General features: G+C 51.1%; 1 protein-coding gene across 6 annotated transcripts in view; it reads left to right on the plus strand.

The window, feature by feature from the left end:
• The first annotated feature begins 19033 nt into the window (after positions 1 to 19033).
• The window catches only part of PDGFA (platelet derived growth factor subunit A), a 33877-nt gene continuing 27215 nt past the window's right edge, over positions 19034 to 25695 (plus strand). For all 6 annotated transcript variants that reach the window (XR_006170381.1, XR_006170379.1, XR_006170380.1 and 3 more), the window contains exons 1-2: positions 19034 to 19498; positions 20487 to 20583. Coding sequence is in view for 3 of the 6 variants with exons in the window: in XM_042827735.1 (XP_042683669.1) it covers positions 19436 to 19498; positions 20487 to 20583 (160 nt within the window). In the remaining 3 variants the exon portion in view is untranslated. The remainder of the gene's footprint in view (positions 19499 to 20486; positions 20584 to 25695) is intronic.

The raw sequence follows: 25695 nt of genomic DNA on the forward strand, positions 1-25695 counted from the left end.
TATGTGGCCATTGTGGGTTCATTAATACTGGAAGTCTGCATGAATAGAAGTTATGTTCTAGTTAAAATCTGCCCATCACAGAGAGTTGGAACTCTGCTGAAAATAATAATCAGATGCAAAGGGACAAGAAATAAACCGAGCATCCCAGCGCTCTATATATAGTAATGAAAACCAAAATGGAGTTCTGGGAGATTAGAAAAAAATTCTTGTGTTTAAGTGTACCCGTGTGTATCTACAGGGAGAAGCAGGGATTTGGGGTGTCTCTCAGCTCCTCACGTTGCTGCATTAGGACTGAGGGGCTGAGAAGCAGCGGTCAGCGCAGCACATTCAGTGCCCCCCACCTGCGGGCACTGCGGGCTCTGGGCTGCCCCAGTGGAGGTGCTGGGGTCCTGCTGGGTCCAGGCGGGGCTCCTGGGTGGCTCCCGGAGCGGGGCTGATGGCTTGCTGTTTCTGGAGTGTGTTATTTTCCCCCTTTGCTGTGATTCAGGAGGGAAGGACTCATCTTTCCAGAGATTACTCACGTTATGTAGTAATCAAAAGTGACCACTCTCTCTGAGGTCCTTCCAGATGGACGTGACCAGCCCACGCTCCCCAAAAAGGGCATCTCACCACTCCTCGCTGTCTTTCTTTTTTCAGTTGGTTTTAATTGTCTTGCAGCCATTTTAGGACTCCAAGACAAAAGACAAGACTTTCTTTTACTAGAAACTAATTGCACCTCCAGGTTTTTTACAAGGCCCATTTGGCTGACCGCATTTTGGTGAGCGCAGCAGATGACCGCATGCGGTGCCCAGCTTTCCTACCCCTCTGTGGCAATGAGTGCCCTGAGCTGTGCAGTGCTGTCAGCCCTACGAGGCCCTGCTCCCCAGGCAGGCACGGACTGACCCCATGGTGCCCATTTGGGTGCTGGTGGAAAACAGAGAGCAGAGAACAAAGCAATACCGATGCACGCTGGCTGCTCTGTTGTTCTTGCAGCAGTGATCTTCGGAAATGGAGCCATGCACAGAGGGTGAAGGATCACAACAACATGTGGTTCTGAAGCTCCAAATGGTTCAGAAATCCTTTCACTGACCTTATGTGGAAGAGATTGTATTCGTATACATTTCAGTATAGCAGCAGAGAGAGGTGATACCGAGCAGAGAGAAAACTACAGTGCTGTCCTTGAGAAGAGCCTGAGGTCCTGCTGTGCATCGCCATGCCGTGTGCATGCAGCTGCAGCGCAGGGGGGCACTGACTTGGCGTGGCACTGCTGACACACCGAGCACTAAAACCACACTGGATACTGCAGAGTTCACCATTTAGAGTCAGAACTACCTAACACGCCCAGGCATGCTTTTTAGATTTGTTTCCAACGATTTGGCAACTCTGCCTGCCGTTCATTTCCCCCTTCACATGCGCTGGGAAGCTCAGAGGAGTGTTTTCACAGCCAGAGTGGCTCCTGCAGGTCCCGCCGCCGCCTGGAGAAAGAGAACACGGTAGGTAGGAGCATGGCACAGCCTCGCAGAGCGGACGTTTGGGAACACGCTGCTTTGATGCTCCTCTCACAGGGTTTCTGTGAAGGCGCTGCTGCCAGCAGGGCTGTGTCGGGGATGCAGCTTGCACAACGAGCTGGCCTTTCCTCTGACAAAGCTGCCTGGCCAGAGGAGCTGGCATCTGCAGCCATCTGGTATTTTTGTGAAGGCTGAGGATGTTTTTTGTGCTTGATCCAACTCCAATACCAGAGTGATTCTTTTGAGCTCTAAAAATCTGGATGCAGCTTTTAGAAAAGAGGCTGCGCTCTGCCAGAGAGCACAAAGTGGAGTGTGAATGTCTCACTGGGCTTGCTTGGTCCGATCTCAGGGTGCACAGGTGACTGTTGTGGCTCTGAGGGCCCTCCCAGGTCTGTTTTAATCCTTGTTTTCACGTTGTCTTCTGCAGTAGTAGCACAGAGGATCTGCTGCACACAGCCAAGCTGTAACATCCCCATTGTCCAGCCCTTGTGCAAGCGTGCAGAGTTCTCTTTAAGAAGTCGTGAATTCTCATGGAGGAAAAAAAAAAAATAATAATCATTTTAACAAAAAAGACTGCTCCTATTCCAGTATAAACTGTCTCCAAACATGGAACAGCGGCGTGCCATGCTGCTCCGCGGGCCAGCAGCGCTGAGTGAATTGGCAGATGCTGCACTCCTGCACGATCTCTGGAAGCTCCCTCCCTTCATGTCTCAGGGTCGCATCCCCAAGGCTCCGTTTGCCAAGGAGGTGCCCCTTGGCCAAGCCCCTTATGGTGGGAGTGCTGGTGAGTGCTGCCAGCCCGCGCCTGGCTGGGTGAGAGCTGCCTGTTGGGCATGCAGGCTGATGATGAGGGACTTTCTCAGCACTGCCTGCAGTTGCTGGCTCTCTGGATGTTCATACTGCTGGCTCTGGGGAAATCAAGCCTTTCTGGGAAGCGGCTACTCCCTATCCTCTTTATACAGACAATGCATTGTTATTGTTTGAAAGCACTTTTGTATCGCCCTTAGACTACAAGCATGGCGATTGTTCAATTAGAAGACATCATGGTGCATAGCAGTGAAATACGACGTACAGTACCATGCAGTATGTATTTTCCAGATAAACTGGAAAAACAGTGAAATGGATCTGCGAAGTGGGGGCACAATAGCTGCTTTGCATTCCTCCACATGTGTGGAATTTATACGCTACAGAGTGACTCTGTTTTGTTACCATGTGTTTAAGATAATCTGATGATGGGCTGTGTTTCTGGCGGCTCTCACTTTCACAGTTGTGTTCTGCACACAGAGTAGCAGAGGCCTCAGCTTGAGCACGGCCATGAATTAGTGCAGGCTGAGCCCTCCCACCATTTATTTCCACTGCGGCAGAGAGAGAGAACAGACATAACAGCTGAGAAACACTACAGGCCAGTTCTCCTTCCCATCCAGGGGCAGCTCAAGCCATATGCCAGAGCTGTGCGGCTGCTGTTGCAGACTGTGGGCTCTTGGGTTGGGACTCTCCTACCTGGAGGTGCTCCCTGAGCCCAGCAGTGCTTGTCCACACATCACCCTCAGCCTCACACGTAGCAATGGCAGCAGGAACCGCTGCTGAAGGGGAATCTGCATCTGCTGGTGCTGACACCTGCACCGGGGAAGGCGCTGCTCCAGCCTTGCAGCTCCTGCTGGCAGCACCACCATGCCGATGTCCTGTGGGCTGCGCTGCCATGGGATGGCTCCTGTCCTGGATACGTGTCCCGTGCACCATCACACCTTCTGCTGTTGCCTTGTGTTCTGGCATTCAGCCTGGGGTTTAGCTTTTAGAGAAGTAAGAGAAATGGAGACCAAAGTGAGCAGGGCCTTTTACAGCCGCTTTCCAGGGCAGGAGAAGGTCCTGCATCCACAAAGGCAGCCTTGAGCGGGAGGGAGATGCGGCACAACCTGTGTCCGGATGAAAGCTGCCCTATCAAAATAGCCATAAACAAACCCGCCTCCTCTGCTACAGAAAAGCTGCTGTGCCAGGAGCATATTAAATTGTATATGCTTTTTCTCAAGGCAAAAGAATTGCAGCAGTGACGGCAGCTGTGCGCGCTGGAGCTGAGCCACCGCATTCAGCTCGGGAAGGCCTTGCTGAGGGCGGGGGGAAGGACTCCAAATGAATGTTTTATTCAGAGGGACCCACACTGAAATGATCCGCTGACACCGGGGAGATGCAGTCAGGAGAAAATGGAGGTGCAGGAGCTGGGGCCTGAAAGCAGTGTGCAGTGAGTTCCACGGCTGGTGAAGGCTCAAGGCAGAGCCCTGCTGCCCTGTCCATGGGCTCTGAGCAGCCAGAGAGCTGCAGGAGCTGTGCTGAGAACCGAAATCCCCATGAGCTGCCATTTCCTTGTGTGCAAAGTTGAGAGGTGGGTAACGAACAGGAGGCGACTTCCATCCACCCCAATGTTTAGAAACATGAAGAGAACCAGCAGCGTGCTCTCCCCATGACATGGTGCACACCAGTGCACGGGGACCTTACACGGCTCCGCCACCAAAACCATCAACTCAGGAAGGCCCATTTCCATGCCAACCCCTTGCAGGTGCCTCCCCAGGGAGGAGAGTATCCTCAGCCATGCTGCTCAAACACCACAGTGAGGACATGGCAAAGAGGAACCCAACACGTTCCAGTTGCAATCAGGCCCCACAGCATGGATTTGAGGGAAGGAGGAAATGTGTCCGTGTTGTGGTGCTAGCAGTGCCCGAGGGTAAATGTCCTCCGTGTCTGAGTCCATTCTGTATCTGAAGTCACTGTGTGCACAGAGCTAACAGGATTCAGTGAAAGAAGCCCCTTTCGGTGCTTTTTAAGCAGATTACAGCAGATTAGCTGACTAATCTACATGGAATCCTCTCTCTGACAATGTCAAACTGTAAACACATCCAGCCACTTTTGTAGTGCCTATAAATATTTACCTTGGATTTTATTAAGGTTAACTTCAGATGATATTTGCAATAATGGTTTTGCTCAGCGACTCGGTGCCTTTGGTAATGCAATGCCTTTGGGAAGATGCACCTTCTGCAATGTGTGGTGTAAGGCCAGGTGGCTGCACACAGCACAGAGCACGGACACAAACAGGGACCTGTGCATCATCCACTGGTGCTGAACACAGCTGCCTGGGATTATCATCACACGAAGGCAAATCTTCCCTGGAAGATGTGATGATGTGTTAGGGGCTGGCACTTTGCTGCTATTTGCAGTTGGATCGTTAGAGATAGAACAACTCAAAAGCCCAAGCAGGTCCACGTCTGGCAGCACCTGCAGCCCCAGTGCACAATAGTGTGTTGGGGACATCCATCCCAAATGCAGGGCTCCTCCTCTTAGGATGCTGTGCCCACAGTGCCTGGGTCAGGGCTCTGGCAGCCCACAGCTGGCCTGCACCGCGCCGGGATGGGGACTGTTGTGTCTACAGGACAGCAGAGGAATGCTCAGTTTACAAGACAATGGTTTTTAGGAAGCTGGGAAAACTTAAACAGCCTTCCCTGATGGAAGATGGTCCCTTTCCTCCCTTTGTGTAATGAGGGCAGCTTCTCCTATAAAGAGACGATCTGTTTAATATAAGAGATTTCCAAAGTCTTAGCAAATTAGTATCCGAGAACGGGCGTCTGATGTGGTTTATGTTCTTTGTGATAGATTTAGGTTATGGGAATGTTGGTTCCAGAGGCTGTGTGATTCATGCTGAAACCATCCGGTGCCATCTGATCCACACGTCCACCCGAAGGTAGAGGCACTGCTGCGCGCTGTGAGCTGCTCCACTCTGAGTTCTCATTGCAGAACAACTGTAACAGCAGAGAAAAAGGAATGGCTGCGTTCTGCCAAAGAGAGGTAATTCTGAGCAGGGCAGCACTCACAGCAAGCCGAGTTTCACAGCGATGCCTCAAGGCCTCGAGTTGCAGTGCTGTGTGGCAGGAGCTGTACGTGCACCATGCGAAAGCAGGTTCTGTCCCAGGCTGCAGCAGGGGAGGAATGGGGTGATTCCCCCAACACAACTCACAGATTCCCTTTGGACTCCCAGAGCTCCTCCGGGGCTCCTCTGAGAGCAGGGCTAGGCCAGTCGCCAGCAGCTCTGCAGCATCACATACCTCAGTTGCCATGTAATAAGCAGAAGACTCAGGGATCCTTATTTTGTTTGCAGGCTTGTTTCTTTTTTCTTTCTCTTCTTTTCCCTCTTATTTTTTCTCCAGGTTTTCCCCTCTATTGCTCAAGTTTCAGTGACACACAAAACTAGAAGGAAAATCTCTGTCTTCTTTTATATCACCAACTATTTAGTTGAATTCTGGGGTTCCCTCATTCTGAATGTATTCACGTTGAGACAATTTTGGAGTCCCTGAGGATTCCCAGGCACCAGCAAGCGCTGGAAGCATTGTGTGAGCTGCATGTGCAGAAGCAGCACGGCAGCCCTGTGCCCACGGCAGCATCCCCATGCATGCAGCCAATGGGCCCCATTTCACCTGCAGTCACCTCCCTGCACCTGCACAGAGCACAGAACTGCTCCAGAAGGGCAGATGGCAGCAGGAGGGATGCAGATCTCCCTGCTTCAACAAACGCATCCCTTTCTGCACTGCACGGGGTCATGGCCTTGGGCAAAGCACTGCGGATAAAGTCAGACCAGGGGTTGGGGCAGTGGGCAGAGCTGGACCAGCAGTTAACTCCCACCTGAGATAGCCGTTGCACTGTCAGGATTTATTGCCTTTATCCCCACTTGCAGCCAGCCTGAATGTTTCAATTATCTTTCCATGTTTTGGCATTTCCCTAACAAGCAGTGTTATTTTGTTGCTTCTGTTTCAGCAGAGACAGACAGGCCCTTGTTTTCCAAACATTACAGGCATACACTGAAAAGCAGCGGGCGGCGGCAAAGCATATTCGGTCTGCTTTGGTGGCTGGAAAGGTCACTCACCCACCTCTGCCTCACCACCTTGCCCCGTACGTCCTGCAAAGGCTCCATTCTCAGCCCCTCACCAATGAATCCTCTTTTCCTCTGCGATGGTTTCGTTGCTGACCCCACCAATTAATTGCTGTAATTTGTTCAGTCTGAGTTTCTTAGAAGTTAATCCGCTCCCTGGCTTGACTTTCCTTAGGCAAATTCAGCCTTGGGGGAACAAGGAGTTACATCAGTGCTGACTTGAGCTCACGGTTTCTGCTTTTTGGCTCCATTTGTATCTCAAATTGCTTATTGGCATTGGGCGGTTGTTTTGAAGATCTCTCAAAGCTCCAATCCTTCCTCTGCGATGCTCCACACACTGATAATGAGCCGCGCTCGCTAATCTCCCATCAGGATTCATAATGTCATACGAAAATCCTCCTAAAAAAAAAAATAAAATAAAATAAAAAATCCACCAAAAACACGTTCATCGCAGTTTGTTCGCAGTACAAAAGGTCATTCTGCCTGAATCGTTGGTCAGAAAACTCCCATTTAGCGTGAAAGTTTTCAGTGAAAATTGTGAGGTGCCAATCAGAGTGCTTCAATCCCAACAGCCACCGAAAGGGGGGATATTTCCCACGGCTGCTGAGAAGGGCAGGGGTGGCTCTGAGCGATGTGGACTCGTGGGCACAGTGGGGATGAGCTGGGGCTGCCCGTGGTGATCCGAGAGGACTTTTCCTACCTTGATGATTCTCTAACTGTGCAGAAGCACAAACCCAAAGGGTGTTTCTTTCAGAGTCCTGAAGAAAAGTTCTGTGCGTCCCTTCAGAAACCCACCGTGCTGTGGAAGCCCCAAACATGTGCTGATGTCCGCAGGGCGCACAGCGATGTGTGGAAAGAGGCTGCTTAAGTGGGAATATAACCAATGAAAACTCTCCGTGTGCTATTTTCAAAGACAACCCTTTGGCATCAGCAGATTAACCTTAAGAATTCTGCCCTCTTGTTTTTATCTCATCCCACCCATCACTACGGGCGATGGGTGGGTGCCTGAATCAATGGGGCCACTGTGTGTCACAGAGTCATAGAACCATTTCACTTAGACCTCTAAAGGCCATCTGTCCCCCTCCCTGCAACGCACAGGGACACCCACAGCTCCATCACATGCTTAGGTCCCATTGTCTGACTTTGGGGTACCTCCACCTCTCTGGGCATCCTCTGCCAGCACCTCACTGCCTTCATCGTGTCTGTAGCACCACGTGTGCCAAAAGCCAGCATCACCTCTCACTGGGCAGAGAGGATGGCGATGGGAAGGGCTCCGTGGCTCCTGAAAGTAACCTCTGGAATCAAAATGCTTCATTTCAACACAAAAACAATAGCACATGAGACCTCAGCTCCCAGGAGGGCAGGATTAAAGGAACGGATTTCAGCCAAATGGGGAAACTGGATGGAATCTGCATGCTGACCCCCAGCGGTGCAGCCCTGGGGGCACTGCGCAGGTGGGGAGGGCTGTCTGCAGAGCAGGGCTCGTCTGTAATGCAGCGCTGCTGATTGTTTCCTACCCACTTGATAGCCACCAAAATAGATCCAGTTCTCCCCTGTTTTAGCCTCTGCTAAAACCCTCAGACCGCATCTTCTCCTGTAACAAAAAGTATGTGGAATTGGCTAAAAAAGAAACATTCCTGTTCTCACAACAGTTAAAAAAATTATATATTAAAAAAAAAAAAAAATCCACTCCTTTCCTAAGAAAAAAATAGCACTTTATGGGACTTTATAAAACCGCTTCTGTCCAGAAGGCTCCTGCGTCAGCCCAGCTTTGTCCCTTTAACCATTGCTGTGCCAAGCCTTGCTGTAAATTATTTATCATCCCAAAGTAACTGCTGAAAATAGAGGCTGAGGGGAAGAGTGAGAACAGCACTGCGTATGGCATTGTTTATTTTGATCGTTCTGAAAGACTTGCCTGGAGCCTGCAGCCAAAAGTCTGACCATTAAGGAGGGAGGGCAAGGGGAGATGAAGCTGGGACAAACACGGGTGAGTTCATTAGGGCCTGGGAGTAGCTGGGGAGAATGGGAGAAGAATTAAGCAGCAAGCTGAACTTGCAAATGGTTTTGGCATGAAATCACAAGGGCAAATACAAAGCTATCCACCCCCCCAAACACATGGAGCTGCCACTGTGCAGGGACAACCCCATCTATCTTCTATCTTATCTATCTATCTATCTATCTATCTATCTATCAAATCAGACTGGATGGGGGTTCTTTGCCTCTTTACAGTGGAGAAGAAGATCTCTGGGCCTCTCATAAGCTCAGCACAGGGCTCAGCACTGGGTAAATGCAGCTACTGACAGAGAGATATAGGACATAAGGTGCATAAATGCAGATGCCATAGGAGTGATATGGGACACAAGGTGGATACGTACCATAGGAGCGATGTGGGATGCATCACATTTTTGCAGGAGTGTGGTGGCTCTGGGCAGCCCTCAGAGCCAGGATGAGCCCAGTGGATGGGCACACATTGTGTGCGTGCTCCGTGCCCTGCAATGGAGTGGCTGCTGATGCTGCAGAGCCAGGAGAGAAGAGATACGCAGAGCCTGCATCTAAATGGGGGGAGCACTGGGAACACCACAGCCAGGCAGTGCTGCCGGCAGAGGGAAGGACATTTTGTTGTGAAGGTTGTTTTTTTTTCTTCTTGGATATGTTTTTTCTTCCAAGTTGCATTTCTTTGCGAGGCTTTGTGGACAGTGTGGGCAGAGCCAAGTGGGAGGAATTTAAAGGGAGAAGCCAGTTCAAGGTCACAGCCTGATAGGCGAACATAAACCAAACAACCACTCATGGGATGAAGCAGAGCCCCAGGGCCACAGGAGTGGGGTGGGCTGGGTGCTGGGGCAGCACTGGCAGCACATGGCCATCAGCCAGGTGTACGGGGAGACCTGGGGAGAATCTGCAGCCAAAACAAGGGGGAAGGCATGAAGGGTTCCTGTAGGGAGCCCAGGGGCACAACCAGAGAAATGAGCCTGACTCTGCTGTTTGGGTCCTGGCCCTAAATCTGGGGCGGGAACGTCTGGGCAGTTTTCCAGATGGGGCAAGTGAAGCTTGGGAGAGAGCAGCTTAAGTGAGTGTGGCTGAGGAGGGACAACACAAAGCCTAGCACAAGCCAAGAGGCCTTGCAAGGAAAACCAGTCAAGCTGTTTGCTCTGTTACCTTCATATACAGCACAGGCTTCACCAGCAAGGGGATGGATGCGCTATCAGTCATGGCTTTGGTAAAGGAAACCTGCAAGTCTGGGTTGCTTCGCTCTTGCTCCAGTAGCATCAATTCATTGCCGCTTTTGCTGACACCTGCTCTTTTCTAATGCATACATAGCTAGATTAGAAAATAATCATGATCATGGACTATCACTGCTTAGCCTGGTATGGTTTTGGCTCCTGTGAGCATGGCCAGATTTTGTTCTCAAACTGTTTCACCCCAGCGACACTCCAGATGCCACTGTCTTACTTCTTGCTCTCGGTGCTGCTCCCTTGGCCCAGGATCCCTCAGCCCTGAGAAGCCTCCTGCTGGGTGGATGAGTTACAGTCTCCAGGTGACCAGGCTGATAGGTTGCTCCCAAAACAGCTTCAAAGCAATTTGGGAGGGAAGAAAACACGTTTCCTGCAATCTGAATGTCCCTGGGCACCAGCCACATGCGGGCATGTCTGCTGTCACCATGCAGGCTTTGTGCAGCCCACCTGGCCGGGCCAAGGTGCCCACACACACTGCAGGTCTCGAGCCACAGCAGGGCTGTTCAGTGGGGGAAGCTTTTCTGGCATCACCAGTCATGTGCTGGAAATTGGACTGCAACCACAGAGTGGATCAGAGCTGCATTTTGAAGCAGTGATGTAGAAGTTAAAGAGTCCATAGCTGATTCCCAGTCTCTTGAGCCATCTGGCTCCCTATCACTATTTTATCTCTCTCAAATGCTGCGTATGTTGAGGCCCTGCTTTGGAGTAATGGCATTTCCAATTAAATCAACAGCCAGTTTGGGTTACACAACCACCAGGAGAAGAAACACGAGGCAACGCAAAGCATCTCTTCCAGTGAAAGGCTCCTGATGACAGCTATGGGTGGCTCAGGGGCCGCAGGGGAATTCCGAATGGATGGGAAAGCAGCAGTGCCACAGCCAGTGCCTGCGGAGGGTGGGACCAGAGACATGGGGAAGATGTGGTTATGAGATCAGAGGGGCCTGGGGAAAGTCAGAGGAGATGTGTGGAAACCCAGTGAGCAGTGAGTGGTGTGATGCTGGGGTGAGCGTGCAATGGGAAGGGTGTGGTAGCGCAGGCTCCAGAAGATGAAATGCTTGCTGAGAGCCAGGAAAAGAAGCAGGTCCATCCTGGTGACGTCAGCAGAGCCCTCCAGGCTCGGCGTTAGTCATAGGGCTCAATGCTGGGCTGAAGCTGGGCTGAGCTTGACCCTGCCCCGACATCCCTCAGGCAGCCAGCACTGAGTAAGACCACACAACACACCGCACACCTCCAGGGGGAAGTGATTAAGCCATGTGAATAAGAGATCCACCAGCTGTTGTGCTTCGGTGTGCAAGGCTGCTGTCGGAGCATGGCAGAAAACTAAGCCGTAGGCCAAGAGACCAAGGGTGAGACCTCCATGAAGGGCCACGGCAACGGCTGTGAGACTAAAAGCATGAGCAATGGAAACAGATACAACACTAGCATGGGCGTTTGAATGCTGACATCTTAATTTCAAACAAAGGAGGATAGAAGACTATTTTTGAAATCCTTCTCATGCAGTAATGCTCCCAGCTCCCACTTCAACAGGAGATGAACTTACACAACTTTTGGACACCCTTGGGAAATTCTACCACTTCTTTGCTTCCACAGTTGTCAGGAACTGCAGCTGGTGTGGGAGTGGTGGCATGCCCTCCCTCTGCATGGCACCAGAGGACCATCAGCCCACAGCTCCCATCTGCTCCAGCACTGCTGCAGCTGAAGGGAGATGGAAAGTTGGGGCAAAAGAGGGAGGAAACAAAGAGACTGGGGAGATCTGGAAACCACAAACAGAGAAAGAACGGGCAGAAACAAGGAAAAAAATTTTGTAGTGAAGGAACAAGAGAAATAAACCATGTGATACTAACAGAAACAGTGCAAGCAATTTGACTGTATGCACCATGGCTGGGCTCTTGCCCGTGGCATTTAGCTTCACAAACTCTCCCAGCCATTACACACCAAAGGATCATTAATGCAGCGGATGCGCCAGACATACGTAGGAGCGTGTTAATATAGGAGCTGATGTAAAAAACACCTGCTGGTTTGGCAGAGCTGCTCAGGAAAGATACATGTGGCTCATGTGATTCTGCAGTACTTACAAAGGTATCTGCACCGTCCTCATCACACCACGTGTGATTTCCATTTGCCTTACTGGGAGCTGTGCACAGTGATGACATAACAGACACACCGGCCTGCAGTTCAAGGGAGCCAGCCCCATTTATAACAGCAGAGAATCTGACGTCTTAAACGTTCTCATTTTTTTTAACCCCCATATGAAAATATGTAGGACATGGGGAGGAATTCTCTCTCTACAATGCCTACACTCTCAGACCTTCTTGTTTACAATGGCGGAAGCTTTCATAAGGAATTGGGTTGATGCCACTAAGAGACACTTTTTGGAGATGTTTGCCACGTGGCCAGCCTTGTCCCAGTCCTGAAACCACACCACTGTCATGAATGTGTGAAGCCTTAGAGGCACTGGTGTGCCTTCTCTGCACAATGCTGGGCTGGTACCTGGAGATGCAGTGGTGTTGTGAGGCTGTTTCCAGGGGCATTGCAGGGACATGGGGCTCTGACTCACATACAGCCAGCAAACGGCTGCTGTGACTTCAGATGTCACAGCCCCACAGCTGTCTTTGCGGGCTCTGCAGGAGGCTGGAGGGAGGCCTGGGCTCCGCGCTGCCAGCTCAGGGCACGGTGTGAAGCAGGGCAGGGCAGGGGCAGAGCCGGATAGAGCAAACATTAGCTCTCACAGTTCATTACGGCCCATTCCCCAGGGCCCTCAGCAAACAGGTTTCTGCTCTCTTTCCCTGCTGTTCCATGGGATTTTCTCTCCAGGTTCTGCCCATCCCTGACCCCTCCTTGCCCCACTGCCCTTGCTGGAGCTCCAGCATCCCCTTCTCCCTGCAGAGTCGGGCTACAGGGATGCCACTGGCCCCAGCTATTATCCCAGACACAAAGCAGGGATGCAGAAAAAGCTGTTCTTTTATCCCTCGTCTCTTTGCTTGCTTCTTGGAATTTAAAACCTTTCCTGCTCACCTTTCTCTTCTCAGATTTTCTTTTAGCCCAAAATAACTGCAGCGACACAACCCACCGCCTTGGATTTCATTCTCAGCCTCACAGTCGCCACTTTATTTTGCCTTTTCCCAGTTTCATGAAAGAACGCAGTCGCATGAATAACAGGATTATTTATCATCCTCTCCCTCCCCTTCCAGGATGACTTGCTGTTTATGGAAAGCACTCGAGTGCAGGAGAGATCGCGCTACAGTTAAACAGACAATGCTTAAAGGGCCATTGCCCACGCTTGGCTTAACAGAGCCTTTCTCACTGATTTCCAAGAAGGAAGGTGTTCTGCATCCCTGCTGCCAGGCACCACATCACAGATTGATGTTGGAAGGCAAACTCGTGCTGCATTCAGTAGGATGGAGAAGATGACTCTGCACTTCAGTTTTTGTGAGAAAACTGAGGAATTTTCTTTTGGTGCAAATGCGGCACACGTCCCCTTGGTAGCCCAGCACCATAACATGTGCAAGAACACGCTCCTTGTACATGGAACAGTGGCTAGCAGGTCACTGACCGAGCTAACACATCCATAAGTGGCACAGCCAAGCGATGCGACCACTGTGTGCTTGGGAGAGGTCTACTGCTCCTGGAGAGCAGTGGGGTGGTACCAAAACTTGCCTGCAGGTGAGAGATTGGTTGGGTTAGGAAGCAGCTGCTCCCATCTGCTCATCCACAACCCTCCCCGGTCAAAGGTGGGCTGCTGGCCTTCACCACATCCTTCTGCATGTTCAGCCACGTGCCTCGTGGCTACAGAGCTTCCGCAGCTCTTAGTGAGACACCGCATAAGCATTTAGTGTTGAGGGTGAGCACTGCAGAGCACTGAGTTCCCTGGGCAGGTCTGCTGAGCACTGCATGCCGCTGCACGGCCTCCTTGCTCTGCTCTGCTCACGACAGCAAGTGGGTCTGTGACAGCAAAATGCCTTGAGAGGATGGAGGTGCTCGGAGAGAGTGGGCTTTGGGTGGCACTGCAGTGAGCTGGAGATTTTGTGCATGGCCCTGCCAGCTGTGTGCATTCTCCGAGACCATGTGAGGACAAGGATGCTGTATTTTTAGAAAACGAAAGAAGAAAATGAAAAGAAGAAAATGAAAAGAAAAATTGTACATAACTCTGAAGCACAGTTTCTTTTCTGCCTTTTTTCTTTCTCTCTTTGTTTTTTTTTATTTAAAGAAAGTCACGCTTTCCATTTGCTCCTCTCCTTCTCCTCTATTAACTGGGTTTCTCTGACAAAAAGGGTCAGAAATTCAATTAGGAAAAACTCACAGCCATTGCAAACATCTGCGGTTCAAAATAAATTAGCGATTCCACTTGGGCAGCCTTCATACCTCCTGTGTCCTTTGGGCACAGCCGGGTCCTGCAGCCTCTGGTGTGCGCAGGGCTGAGAACGCGTGCATCACTCCTGTGAGTTTTTATTGTAAGGGAGGGAACCTCACAGGACAAATGTGTAATGTTGTAGAAGCAACAAGGTTGCATGGATACCAGAACACAAACGGAGCGGCCTGCACTTTGAGAATTTGAATTCTTGGGAGGAACAGCTATCTCACTGTGTTTGGATGGTGTTTGGATGGAGCTTAATAAAATGGACTGCTCCAAGCTAGGCCTCTGCAGGCTTCCAAGCTACAAACAATGAAGAATAATATCACAATTTTATGGTAGTTAGCATGGCTGAGTTACATCCTGGATGGTCTCCACAGAATCCTGCGACTGGCTTTGATTTGAGTCAGAAGAGAAGGGTTTTACACCCACATTGCTGAGGATAAATGTACACCATGCACGGGGCTCTGGAGATTGAGCCCACAGCATATTTCTGGCATTTACAACACATTTCAGTGCGGGATACCCTAAGCTGCACTGGTACTGTTACACTTATTGAGCTGGGTGGACTAGCATCACTGACAAAGCACAGCCCATTTTTAATAGCTCTAACCACCAGGCAGAAGACATCTGCGACTTGCAGCAACTCCACCGCCTCACTGGGGTGGGGAGTGGGGAACAACTGCATCTAACCCACCAAAATAGCGGGCTGTGCTGGTATGCAGGAGCCCTTGCTCAATGCCTAAACATGGTATCTTGCTACCCAGGCTGGCAGGGCTGCTGGTCCCACTCAGCCTTGAAGGTGAAGCTCATGTCACTCAGCACTGAACAGCTCGGCAGGAAGGGCAGGGGGTGTGTGCATCAGAGTGTTACTGACTGCCTTTGCTACAAAACCTGGGCATTTCTCCAGGGAGAGCTGGGTCTATCCCTGCTGAAGTCAACGTGGGACAAGTGCAACAGCTTTATTGGACCCTGCCCCATTCACAGGACACCAAACACTCTCCAAAAATACTGGAGCATCAAATGTCAAGGTGCACAGGTGGCACAGGCCATGGGCATCTCTCTCCTCACCGGCAGGGACACTGTAAAATCTTTCTGAGTCCCTTCTCACCACCCTGCTTAGCTGAAAGCTTGGAGCAGATTTGCATCTCACATCTATTTAAGAAAACTATCAACCACGAAAGCATCTGGAAAGTCACACCAAGAAAAGCTTCAAAGAAAACAAAGCCTGGCCAGAGAGACGGAGCTGGCATAAGGATCCAAAAGGAAGAGCTGGAAAAGGAGGAAACAATCTTTGTGGTGCTGGAACAGCAGCTCTCCTGCTTGCTCTCCTTACAGCTTTCCTGTTGCTGTTCCTGGGCCAGGTGGCAGGACAGAAGTGCTCTGCCTGCTGTCAGCACTCTGCTTTGCAAACTGCCGCCTGTTCCGCACTGCACCTGTGACAGCTCTGTTCCTGAAGGCAGGTGGCAACTGAGAGGAGGGAAGAAAACCTTCCCGTGGCACATGCCCCTCTGAACTCAGGCCAACAAAATGGTCAAAAGCAGAGAGAAACCATCCAAAGTGGGTGAGCTTCCTGGGATTACGGGCTGAACTTATACCCCCTTGTCCTGCGAGGCACTGATGTGGTGTGGGGCTCAACCGCGGAGGGCATTTCTTGTGGTCTCTTTCCAGAGCCAACACACTCGTGGCTCTCAGTCCATCGTCAGCAGCCATGGCAGGATAAAACCCCAGAGCACACCGAGCCCCACGCAGCCTCTGCACTAAGACAGGTTGCTCCTCCCAACCAACCCAACCCTCAACCCAAACGCTGCGGAAATGGGAACGTCTCTCCCTGCCACGGCTGTGCCCTGGCTGCCCACCTGCCTGTGCTCACAGCTGCTGCTCCTTGCTCTGAGACACCGGTTGGTCCCACACAGCTGGAGCTCCTCGTGTCTCTAAAAGCCTGCATGGACTGAACAGAGCTCAGCATGCGGTGCTGGGAGCCCAGTGTGGGGCACCCTGCCCTCGTGCGTCACCGCTCGCAGAACACACGGGTGCTGCTGATGGAGCTGCATTTTGTGTCAGGGAGCACCGCATTCCTTCCCCCAAACCACGCGCTGTGCAAACCCTGGAAATCCTCCCTCAGCACTCTGTCATGGTGTAATTCCATTATAATTCCTGACATTGAAGGGGCTTCTAGCAGCGTATGCTTCAAATGAGACAAATGAGACATCTTGCTTGCCGTTTCCAGACAAATAAAGAAGTGCAAAACATGATTTTCTGATGCTCTGGTCTTTGTATGGATTTTCTTTTCAGCCTATAAATACCACGCCGTGGTTACAGGTATCACGCAAAAAAGGAACCTTCATGTTTGGTGCACACGTGTTCCATAGCCTGGCTGACTGCAGGAAGGTGCCACACAGAAGTCAGGATCAGCTTTTGTGAGGTTTTTGCACTCCTGTGAGGATTTGGACTTCCATGGCACAAAGTTTGCACTTGTCTCCGAAACAAAAGGGAAGGAGGTGATGTGTTTCATAACCAGACAGACAGCCCAAATATAAATCCGCCTGCAGATCCCGTGTGAATTCCATTTGTGTTCCCTGCTCCTTGGTCCTTTGGGATCCTACATATCTTGCATCATTATCAAATATTTGCAACAATCCATATGAACGGCTTGATGTTAAAAGCTACTCTGAGTGTAACTGGACCCGGAGGAGAGATGCTTATCTGAGCTCCGCAATGACAGATTCAGAAGAGCCGCAGTGAGCTTCTCATCAAGAGAGGAAACAGCAGGAAAAACCAAAACTGCATCGATTTTTGAACAACAAACACGGTAAGAGTTATTTCTATGGCTTTCATAGAGGAGTACCACCGGAGAGGGCTCCAGCACTGCTGGCCCCAGGCACGCTGCCCAGTGGAAGAAGGAAAGAGAGGAGCACACAAATGCTCGGTGCCAGACTCAATTTCCCTGTTTGGTTATTGTTGCTTTTATGACATCACAGACCGTAAGAGCTGTCGCTTTAACCCAAAGAACTGATAAGTGCAGAGCAGACATTCCTTTTTTTTTTTTTTTTTTTTTTTTTTTTTTTAGCCAAAGCCGCCAAAACCGCTTTTTGCTCTGCGGTTCTGACCCCGTGCAGGAGGTGGGGGAGCCCCGCAGTGTCCCGCAGCGCCCGGCTGGGGCACCCCGAGCTCCTCATTTTAGTTATCAGAAGGCATTTGAGAATGGCTCCACACTGGCTCGGCGTTTTCCTTTTTTTTTTTTTTTAAAAAAAAAAAAAAAAAAAAAGGAAAGAAAGAAAAATAAAGAAAACAACATTCTCCTTTCTCAACATTCTCTTAACATTCTCCTTTCTCAAGTGCTTCCAAATCTTTTGCATCTCTTTCCCTTTCCAACCCCCACCTTCTTCTTTCCCCCGTTGTGGTCCTGCAGACCACCCTGTAAGCCTACATGACATCACGAGGGAGAATTAAACGTACTTGAAAGGCCACTTCTGTTTTGGTGGGAACTTCTATGCAATTGCAAAGTGCCCATTAAAGCACAGGTTGTTTCCTAGAAGCATGTCCAAGCAGCAGCGCGCAGAGCCCTCCAGGGCTTCTAGAAAGCATTCGCTTTTGAAATGCTGAAGGAAATTCAGAGATGAAAGGATAAGTCTCCCTGGCTGTGCATTTACAGTCTATTGTCTTCCATGAAGGATAGTATCACTCCTCAGTTGTGTTATTGCAGTTAATCCACTTAAATGCTATTGGATTTTCAGATGAGCTGAATTCTTTGCATCTGCTATTAAGATGCTTTGTTTAGATGAGAAAGGGCCGTTATTTAAATCACAATGAGTTCAGGGAGATGTCAGGGAGCAGCAGCACCTTGTGCCAATCTGCGCCGGGAGAACGTGGGGCATCGGCGCTCCGGGAGGGCGGAGATGCGAGAGAGGAGCGGAGCCGCCCCGCCCGCTGCTGGGGGTTGGGGGGGCGCAGCGGTTCCGCGGCCGCGGTGGGGAGCCCCGCACTCGCGTATGGCGCAGCCGCTGCCGCAGGGCGCCCGCTGCCTTTCGCTTTTATTTGGTTTTGGGGGGGGGGGGGAGAGCTTTCCCCTTTGCAACGAAGGCTAAGCGAAAATAATTATATATATATGTAGAGAGAGAGAGAGAGAGAGAGCCCAACCCCAATCCACTGCCACCCTGCCCCTCCCCTTCTGCCAAAGGCGAGCCTCCCCCAAATAAAAATAACCCCAAGCCCTCCGCGATCATGGCGATCTCTTCGCCTTATATAAAAGGCAGCGGGGGCACAAGGTGGATCCCGTCAGGTTACGGCGGCTGTTGCGCAGCAGCTCCCCCGCCCCGATGCCGCAGAGAGCCCCGCAACCCCCGGCACTGTTCCGGCTCCTTTTCTTTTTTTTTCCTCCCCGTCGTTCCCTCTCGCCCCCCCTCTCTTTTTGCATGTGGGCAGACCCCTCTCCCAAGGCTGCAGCTGCCGGCGGCCCCCACGCCACGACTTGTTGGTGGGGCTGGGTACCGGGAGGAGGGGCGGGGGAGGCGCCTGGCAGCGCGCAGCGCTAAATGCCGCTCCGGCGGCCGCACGCTGCAGACAGGCCCGGCTGCTGCGAGTCCGGAGTGCGCCCTCCGCCCGGAGTTGCAGTTCGTCTCTGCTCCCCGTGGGATTTAAATCTTCTTGCGTAGAGACAGATTATATTTATATATATACATATATATATAAATTTTTTTCCTTCCTCCTCTTTTTTTTTTTCTTTTTTTTTTTTTTTTTTTTTTCCTTTTTCTCCCGTGCAAAGTGAGGAAGGAACTGCACCAAGGCAGCCCTCGAGATCTCGCAGTATTGCTCCGATTTATCGCTGCTATTATTTGTTAATTAATTCCCTTTTTTAAATCTCAACCCCGAACGGACTGTTCTCAGAGAGAGAAACGTTTCGATCCGTATCAGTAATTTTATTTTTCGCCCTTTTTGCGAGAAAAAAAGCGGGGAGAGGGTGCAGTGCGGCCCGGCGGGGCGGGGGGAGACGCCGGCAAATCCAAAGCTCCGCCGGTCCCGGCGCAGAGCGGCCGCGGGGGGAGGCGGGACCCAGCGCCGCCCGCCAGGGGGGCGAGCCGCCCCACACAGGTGATGGGCGTTTCGGCTGCGCTCCGGATCGACTCCTTGGGTTTCACTTTGGTCTGATCTAAGCAAATATGCAGAAGTACCGGCTGGTCTAGTCCTTAGAGCCAAGAGGAGCGAGCGAGAGCGGCAGAAAGGAGAGCGGCCGCGCTCCCGTTGGAGGGGAACGTACAAACAGCGGCAGCGCCGTAATTCCAGCACCGCCACGCCGAGGCAGCCCCGAGCCACCCTGGATGCGGAGGACCCCCGAAGCCACCCCGCTGCCTTTCCCCTGAGGGATGGTACTGAATTTCTGCGCGGCAGGAGCCGGCCTGCAGCTCCTCTCCATCAGCGTTGCCTTCCCTCCGTATCTAAAGTGCACTAGACCGCGATGAGGACCTGGGCTTGCGTTTTGCTGATAGGTTTTGGCTACCTGTCCTTTACCTCCTGCGAGGTAGGTGCGAGAGCTTCGCCGCGTTCTCGGTGCCCGGGGGGACGCCGCAGCCGGGGCTCGGGGCGGGGAAGGGCTGCGGCTGTGCCCACCTGGGGCCCGCGGGCATCCCCGCGCCTCGGCCCGGCCGGAGGCACCCGCCCAGCCCCGCGAGGCAGAAAGCAAGTTGCCATTTCGTGCGTGCCATCGGCACGGGGAATGACCGTGCATTCCGCTCCGGGGCTGTTGGCTGCGCTTGAAAAAAATAATATAGATATATATGCGTACCCACATGTTTATAGGATATATAATAGAGAGATTCACGCCCCCCGGGTACAAACGGGCTGCGGTTATTTGCAAACAGAGCGGGAGCGGAGCCGCCCGGCAGCGGCCGCCCCCGCGGCGCACAGCGCAGCGCGCAGCGCAGCCGGCAGCGCTGCGGGAACGGCACGAGCGGGGTGCGGGCACGGGTTGGGTGCGGACCCCGAGCTGAGCGCAGATCGGGGGTTGAGGCCCGGGGGGGGCCGATCGGCGAGGCCGCGTCCCGGGCTTTGCTACAGGTGCCGTCGGGCGGGGGCTGCGCGCCGCTCGGCGCTGCGGGGCGGCTCCAACTTTTCCCGGCCCAGGGGCTGCGGTACCCTCCCCGCTCCGGTAGAGCCGGGACCGCCGCGAACTTTCAACCCGTTCGGGCAAACTTCTGCGGGCGGCTCTGCGGGTGGGCTCCCAGAGGGGGCCGGGGAGGCTCGGGGAGAAGCGGCGCGGTTCCGGCGGGCACCGAGCCCGGCAGCCCAGAGCCCAACCGCGCCGAGGTGCTCGGCCGAGCCGTGGCGCAGCCCCGCGGGTGCGCTCCGGCAGGCGGCGGAGCCGGGGGCGAATCTTTCCCCCGCTCGATCCAAACGCGCCCCGCGGCACCCCGCGTCCTCTTGGAATCCCCGTGCCCATCCCCCGGCCGCGGAGCGCCGCGCGGGGCTGCGCGCTGACCCGCGGTGTGTGTGTGTGTGTGTCTTTGAAGGAGGCCGAGATCCCGCAGGAGCTGATCGAGCGGCTGGCGCACAGCGAGATCCACAGCATCCGCGACTTGCAGCGCCTCCTGGAGATTGACTCCGTAGGTAAATTAGTCCCGTCCTCCTTCCTTCCGCGCCGGCGGCCGCCGCCGCCCCGGGGGGAGGCACCGCTCCGCTCCGCGCGGGGAGCTGCGCTGCCGAGGGAGGCGGCGGCCACGGGGCCGCTCGGGAGTTCAAACTTCGTGGGGTTCGGGGTGGAGAGGGACCCGGTGACCCTCAGTGTTTTCAGAGTTCTCCGTCTCTCGGCGGAGAAGAATTTCCGTAAGGGTTGCTGTTGTTCTTGCATTGCTCTGTTATCTTTAAACTACTGTCCTAGAGGTATTTAAAATATTTGAAACAATATTTATGAATGAAGTAATGTCTCTTCAAGTGCTGGGCTTTATTAAAAGGAAAATAAACGGTCCGCGCTGATTTTGAGCAGGAACCTGTGCATGGAGCTCACCCTGACAAATACACTTTCCCCAAAAGAAAACAGCGCGGGGTTATTTTCTGCATCATTAGGCATGCAAATGGGTGTAGTGAGAACGTGCAGTTCAAACAGATCGTTGCAGCAGTAAATCAGGCGGAGCGGTGCAGGACTGCCGGCTGGCTTATCGTTGGTTTCACTGGATGCACTTTGCTCCTGGTGATTTTGTGCCTTAGTTGTGAGAGAATAAACCCGATGCCTTTGATGTGCCCAAGGGAAACCCGCATCGCTCTGAGGAGCAAACATGGAGAGAAATGAATGAGTTCTTGCTTGCGTTGGTACGGGGCCATCTCTTTCTAAACCATATGCTGTGTGTTTTTGTAAGGGCTGTGCCAGGTTCAGTCACCTTCATTCAGAGTTGCAGGATCCTTCTAGAGTGCAACTCATCGCCTTTGGTGTAGCGCTGCGTTAAGGAGCAGGAGGACAGCACGCTTGGAAGGTGTCTTACAGACATAGCTTTCAATTTTCACGTGATTAGGGAGCAGAGTTTCCCATTATACTGAAAATGAGAGTGTTTCTTTCTTGGCGCAGTACTTTACCGTAGAGACCAATTAGTAATTACCAAATCTGTTGGCATTGCTTTAGTATTTTTGGAGAGCAGTGCTCCATCATCAGTGCAGTTGAAGCTTTCACAGCGGAGGAGGGGGATGCAGTGCACATCTCCCCACTGAATGCTGCTTTGGACCAGACAAGTGTGCTACTGCTGAAATCAGAGGAGGGCCGTGCTGCAGAAGGGCTGGAGCTGAGCGCTGGGGTTTTGGAATGCCGTATTTAAGTCAGTGCTCTGTAGCTACCAGAGTACATCTGCATTTGCAGATAGGCCGTGCTTCATTTTTAAAAGAGAGCAAAAGTTCACAGGGCTCCACTGAGGCAAGCAGACAAGTGGTGGCGGGAGCTGAATCCATCAGTGCGTGTAGCAGGGGAGAGAAATGTATTTCAGGAAAGAATTATTTACCTCGTGGCAAATATTAACCAGAGGATGTGTGACCAAAAACTGAAGAGGTCAGCCGCGAGTTTACAGCTTCGTTCTGCTGTTTCCATGCAACGTGTCAATTTAGAAACCATTAGAGAAACGAGGCATGCATATTTCACTATTTCACTGTGAAATGGTAATGCCTTAAGACGTGAACTCAAAACAATATTAAAAAATAAAATATTCGGCCTTTCAGCCTGTGTCTGCTCTGTTTGCACACATGCTGAGCTGCATAGGCAGGGTTGGATCTCCACAGGCAGTCGCTGCTCCTTCCTACCTGCCTGTATGCTTTCTGGGCACGGTCTCTGCTGCCGTGAGTAATGCCTACTGAGGGGTTATCAGAGTGACTAATCCAACATTGGAATTACCGTGTTTTCTTCAGCTAACAGGATTGGGCCTGTTTACTGTCTGTAATACAGGCTTGGCTTAGCAGATCAGCTGTGTTTTGAATGCTGTTGGTGAGATGATCTTTCTGAAATGTGTGTATTTCTTTAGGGCTGTCGTTGCGTTTAGGGAAGGTCTGGTTTGGTGAGGGCCTGTGCAGTAGCTGTATTTCTCCTTTATGGCACGTACTGATTTGACTCAAGGAACAGAATTAAACACTCCAGCAGATATCTGCTCCTTCGTTTCAGTGCATGGTGCTGCCAGCCCTTCTGCATGCGAGTAGCCCTGTTTAAACTCAGTGGGTGGACTTGAGAATTAAGAATGATCTTCTACGGGAAGTGTTTGCAGGATGGGGCACGCATGCAGAAAATGTCTGATATTACTGAGTAACGAGGCAGAATCTTGTGGAAAACGAAGGAAGAAGAGTCGTTTTCTTTCCTGCCATGCAAAGCATGCATTTTTAATTGGGAAAGTAAGTTTTGTAAGTCAGAGTGGGCAGGCTTTTCTTGTATTCTGACAGATTTGGTCGCTATATTGTAGCGCAGAGATGACTGATAACCCCCTTCATAAAATTAGAAACGACACCCCCAGACCATCTGTCGTATTACTTAAAGAAAAACACTACCCAACATGGAGCTTATCATTGTTTTCACAAAAAGACAATCCGGGCCAGTTTGTCAGAGCCTGGTGCTGCATGTCCGATCTGAGGAGAAACCCCTGCAAAGGCAGCACGAAAACGCTGCGTTCACGTCAGAAAACAGCCTTGTATGTTGAGTTAATACTGGGATGTGAGTCAGTGCTGGGCGTTCGTTGGCACGATGGAGAGCAGCAGCTGACCTTATTTAAAACAGAAAGCACACACGCTCCCAGGAAGTAGGCAGCTGCAGCGTGCGGAGTTCAGATTTACTACTAGCAGACTAACTCACCAAAACGGGGGCATTTCCTACATTCCGCCTCTGAAAGCTCCCCTTGGCTTTGCAGCGTGGTTTCTCTCCTCGCGCTTCACCTCTCCCATCTGTCCTGTGGGAGGCAGAGCTCATTTCATCACCTCTTATGTTTGCCTCCTGCTGGGAACAGACTTCCCCAGTCCTCTCCCTGCCTGGGGAAGCTGGGCTGAGTGTGTTTCGCTGCATGGTTTAAGGGCATCAACCGCAGGGTCAGCTTAGGCCACGCGAATGGAGCGGCCCGTGAGTAAGAACTGGCAGAGCAGCTCTGTGCTGATGGAGGAACTTCTAAACGAAGGGTTTGTGGGCTGTGTCCCAGTGCTCAGTCTATTGGAAAACCTTCTGTTGACTTTGTGGCTTTTGGGGTGGTGCACCAATTAGAGATGTTACAATGTGATGTTAGCTTGCCTTGCACCTCTTAAGCATGATGAGAGGCGGGCGTCTGCCTCCTGCGCTTCTCTGAGGCAGGTGGAGGATCTCCTCTTCCCTTACAGTTGGCAGATCCCATCGAAGAAGAGGAAAAAACCAACCTAAACAAAACAGGACCTTGCAGGCTGCTACTTACATTTCCTTTAACAGATCAAAGTTGAAAACTTAATGGCCTCTATTCCTGCATTTGAATGTCAGGAGGGCATATTTTGCATCAGTCAGAAAGGAGATCAAACAGATTGACGTTGCCTTGGGCTTTCTGGCTCTAGGACCGATTTGTAAGACAGACCATCTCGCTTTATTGTACCTTACACCAAATTCCTGGAAGCAGGGAGGCTGAGAATTTCCCCAGCTCCTGCAGTTGGTACTAGAAATCTTGGACCTACTCTTCTTGGATGTGCATCCAAGTGACATCTAGAAGGGTTCGTGTTAGGGCTGCTTATGTTGGTGACTGTACCTCGCACATAAAGTTGCTCAGGAAGGAGATGGCAATGTGAAAATATAAAATGACAAATATAAAGTAACAGTAGTCTCAGGATGCTTTCCACTTGCTTTTTTTGGGAGAAGAGTAATCACGTATTGGCAGAGTGTCGCAGGAGCTCTGTGATTTATACTCCATGACCTCGTGGAAAAATGCCAGGCTGACAAAAAAGAACAATTTCAGCTACACTAATGGATTGACCAAAGCTGATTGCAAGAGTTTTTCTACCCAGCATTGACATGTTGTCAGTACGTGAGAGATTACGGAGAAATTTCTTGATCAGCTGCCATGAAAAGCATTTTTTTTTATTATTAAAATGTTAAAAAAGAACTTAATTAATCTGGCACAGTGCAGCATCCTCCATCTTTGCTTAGTGACAAGCAGCGTTCAATTTCTAAGCGAAGAACTAACTGCCCATTCCTGAGCTTTCTGCTCTCAGGCCCTTTTTGTGAGGTGCTCAGCACCCATAAACCTCCATTTTCTTTGCTAAGAGCTGGAAGACCTTGTCCTGCAACTTCATGTTCCCAAGTCAATACATCGGTGGAAAAAACTGATACAAATTAAGGTGTGATTTGTTGAGGAATCTTTCTGGCAGGTTGTAGATTAGGCATTGGGTTTCTTTAAAGTCAGACTGGAGAGAGTCATTTGTAATTACTGTGGCATTGTTGTTTTAATGAAGTGCAATAAAATCTTCTGTCTGCCTGTTTAGAGTGATATATGGAATCCAAAACTGTCTTTCTGATTTTTCAGTGCAGTGATTTTTCTTTGGGCTTCATTGGGAAATGGAACTGCTCTGAAATGCCAGTGGGGGTCAAGAGGAGAAGGAGTGCCTTTAGCATTACAGTGTTGTCTGACACCAACCATGTGCTCCTTAATGCTATTTATTAAAGAAAAAAAAGCAGCATCGTTGCTTTGGCGATAGAAATAATACAATTTGTGTTGCATAATGCATTGGGGTTTGACTGGAACTTGTTTGGCACTTTGCTGTGCTAGCTGCTTAAATTTTTTCTTTTTAACCACCACAACGAGATGTGAACTTACAAAATGATATACATGCCTAAGATATGTAGTGAGACAGTGAGATGCAGCATGAGCCAGAGGCCTTCTTCACCTTAGGAGTCGTCTTATAAGCAACACATGCTCCTCGACATGTCATTTTGCTTTATAAACATGATGATGGAATATGGCTAATTGCAGCTGAGTTGAGCAGTTAGATATAAGCACATGGCTAAACATATTGGTTAACTGATCATACTATTCCTTTAGTCTTACTCTTTTCTTTAAACAAGAAAGCAAGGAATCAGTCATGCTAAAAGGAAGCTATGGCAGCGTGTTGAATAAAGCATTAGGACCTGTGGCTTAGGCTGGCATCACTGGCAGCTTCTCTTTTCAGCAAGATGGCTATGCCCACTGAGCAGTTAGGGTTAGCAGCATTAGTGTTGTCTTTAATCCTTTTTAAACTCTGTTTGAGTGCGCACAG

This window comes from Centrocercus urophasianus, unplaced genomic scaffold (assembly GCF_019232065.1).
Source record: "Centrocercus urophasianus isolate 14NV4802_14NV808 unplaced genomic scaffold, USGS_Curo_1.0 seq_29, whole genome shotgun sequence".
NCBI classification, from domain to species: domain Eukaryota; kingdom Metazoa; phylum Chordata; class Aves; order Galliformes; family Phasianidae; genus Centrocercus; species Centrocercus urophasianus.